This window comes from Coturnix japonica, chromosome 22 (assembly GCF_001577835.2).
Source record: "Coturnix japonica isolate 7356 chromosome 22, Coturnix japonica 2.1, whole genome shotgun sequence".
NCBI lineage: Eukaryota > Metazoa > Chordata > Aves > Galliformes > Phasianidae > Coturnix > Coturnix japonica.
This window is the reverse complement of record NC_029537.1, coordinates 896,663-899,647: the sequence shown is the minus strand read 5'-3', so window position 1 is coordinate 899,647 and position 2,985 is coordinate 896,663. Positions and strand designations below refer to the sequence as shown.

At 57.3% G+C, this 2,985-nt stretch overlaps 1 protein-coding gene across 1 annotated transcript in view; it reads right to left on the bottom strand.

Annotated features, from left to right (window-relative positions):
* Positions 1-2,485: 2,485 nt before the first annotated feature.
* Positions 2,486-2,985, bottom strand: part of MAT2A (methionine adenosyltransferase 2A) — a 9,002-nt gene continuing 8,502 nt past the window's right edge. The window contains 2 exon segments of the mRNA XM_015882862.2: positions 2,486-2,674; positions 2,757-2,975. Of these exon segments, the coding sequence (XP_015738348.1) occupies positions 2,486-2,674; positions 2,757-2,975 (408 nt within the window).

Below are 2,985 nucleotides of genomic sequence, written 5' to 3'. Positions count from 1 at the left end.
CATTAGTGAGTAGCTCGCATGTTTTCTCTTCCATAGTCATGTTTATACCGCGCTACCGGTCAATACTTGAGCTAATTTACTATTTTACTTACCCACTAACGCGACTGTCCTGTTCCTCATCTCCAATCCCCCATGTCTCGTGATCTTGCGATGGACCACCGCTTGCGTCGGAGCCAGGAAGAGCAAGCGCAGGAACTGGAGACTACCAACTGTGGCGACGGACTATCTCGTCTATAGTAAGCAACGACTTTCATTATCGTGCATGCCAATCCATGTCCGGGGTACCTACACATTCATGCACATAGTTTGCAGTAGCGGAGCGGGCCGACCCGGCTGCACCATCATCGTTGTTTCCATATCCATCTTGGTGAGCACTTCAGGTCTGATGCACCATCCACTTAGTCATGGCTCGACCAATTCAGGGTGCTTTACCGGCCCCGCACTCTTCGAGACCGTCTCCTCTGCTGCCCGCCAGCAAGAGTGGTGCGAGCTGGCTGTTTCTCGACATGTAGTGTTGTGTGGTGTAGTATGTGTGGTGCTCACTCTGCTAGGCTGTGCTCTCACGCATGCCCTGTCTGCGACCGATTCACTACTGGTGTGTTGTATTGCACCAGTGGTATGGGATGGTGGGTTAAGTGGGCTATTTTGTGCTGCCCCGACATAGTGTAGAGAGCCCCACTGCACAGCGCAGGCTTCATCCTGGCCTGTGATCGCCCTCCATGCGTTTACTCTCCTGCGTGTCATTGCGGTAGGAGGATGTGGCGGTGAGGAACATATGGGGTAAGGGGGGATGTGTGGTATGGGATATGGAATATGAGATGGGATGTGGACATGCGATATGGGACATGCTCTATGGCATATAAGGTATGATATGGCATATGATATATGAGCACTAGGTAGATTGTGGGTCTGACGGCCCCCAGTCACTCTTCGCCATTTCCGACGAACTCGTACCAGCACGTCAAGCATGACTGACTCGCTGAGGGGCACTCTGGATCGGTTGGCGCTCATCGACACCGGCGTTGCTCTTTAGATGGTAATATATGGGACGCCCAGATTATAGCTGCCGATACTGAAACCCTTCATAGTGAGAGCCGAATGGAGCGTTGCACCGCCCCCATACATGGGGGCTGAACAGGAATGAGGCCGGTTCATCAGAGATCCTATAGTGAGGAACCCCATAGGGCAATGAGAGTGGCCTCCCATTACGGAGCAGTGAGACCCTTTAGTGAGGGATAGCGTTCTACGAACCTCGCCTGGAGGGTAGTGCTCACGACGTGATGGGGCGCTGCATTTCACACGGACGGTGCTCATATTGGGGTGGTTCGCCAAGTGAACAGCACATGGAGACCCCATAGAGACCAATGAGACCCCATAGGGGATAATAAGAGCCCATAGGTGCTATAGGTGGAGACCACGGCGCACAGCTTGATCGAGCCTCTGTGTTTCAGAGGGCGAGCCTTGGGAGCACCCCATACTTGAGGCGAAGGCGAAAGTGAGACCCCAACATACGTGCCAATGGGGACCCTCTTAACCACCACGCGCCACGCCCCCGTCCGAGCCTTGTAGGTTGACTTCGGAGGATCACAACGTCCGCTCCAGGCACTGTACCCCTGCTCGGAAACGTGCCTCCTCCAAGTAAACTCAAGTACTGACCCCGCGGGCCTTTCCCCCCCGTCCTGGCGTCACCTACAGAGAGCTTCAGCTCTTGGGGAAAAGCCCCCCCCTCCCCCCCATCATCCCCCCATCTGTCCCACAGTGCGTTGGTGGGGACCACGCGGCCTTTCGTGCCTCCCCCAACCCCCCCAATGTTTAGAACCTCAATGCTAGCTGCCGAGCGCTTGCCCCCCCCCCCAATTAAACCAGACCCCCCCCCTGGTGCTGGCTGTGCTGCTTCTGACGCCTTTTAAGCTCCACTCGTGTGATATGGGGGTCCCATCCCACACGAGGACAAGGTTCTTTTAATTATTTCCACTGTTTTCTTTATAAGAAACCAGAAAGCCGGAACTGGCACAGCTTCTAGCGCCTGGGCCGGGGGGCTCAGCTGAAGCTGTGGGCTTTGATATATGGGGGGGATGGGGTTTTATTGGGGGGGGGGTCGCCCTAAATACTTGAAGCGTTTTATAGTGGCCCGTTATTTATTGTGTGCTGAGGCGCAGGGTGTGATACAGAGAAGCCCCCGCGCTCAGACGGCAGCTCCTTGGTTATCCCCCCCCCCAGCATCCCCACCCCCCCCACCCCTTCCACATTGAGACATGGGGGCTTCTGAGGCTCTTAGTGCCCCCCCAGTGGCGCTGGGGCCCCCCGGCTGTGGGGCGCTTTGGCCGGGTGTGGTTACAGAGAAGCCGGCTTGTTTACCTGCCCCCCCGGCTGTGGCCCCATTAGTGCCTTTATGGAGTGGGGGGAGGGTTGCTTTCCCCCTCCCCCTTTAACGCATCTTTCTTTTTCTCCTCCCCCATTTTTTGGGACCCGTCTACACCCGGTTTCAACCCCCCCCCCGGACGCGGCGGCACAGCCCGGCCTTGATGAGGGACTTGGCGACCCATCGTGCAGCGTAGGCAGCGGAACGATCCACTTTGGTGTAATCCTTCCCAGAAAAGGCCCCCCCTCCATGTGCCCCCCAACCCCCATAAGTGTCCACGATGATCTTCCGGCCCGTCAGCCCCGCGTCACCCTATAGGGGAAATAGGGGGACACACATCAGCACCAGCACCGGCCCCATGGCACAATGTGGGTCTGGGCTTTCGGTACCAGACCTGGGGGCCGCCGATGACGAAGCGCCCGCTGGGCTGCAGGTGGTAGATGGTGTCCTCGTCCAGGTACTTGGACGGCACCACGGCTTTGATCACTTTCTCCTTCAGGGCGTCCCGCATCTCGTCCAGACAAACCTCCTCGTCGTGCTGCACCGAGATGACGATGGTGTGCACACGGATGGGGATGACGGCACCGCGGTCCTGCATGTACTGCACCGTCACCTGGGGGGGG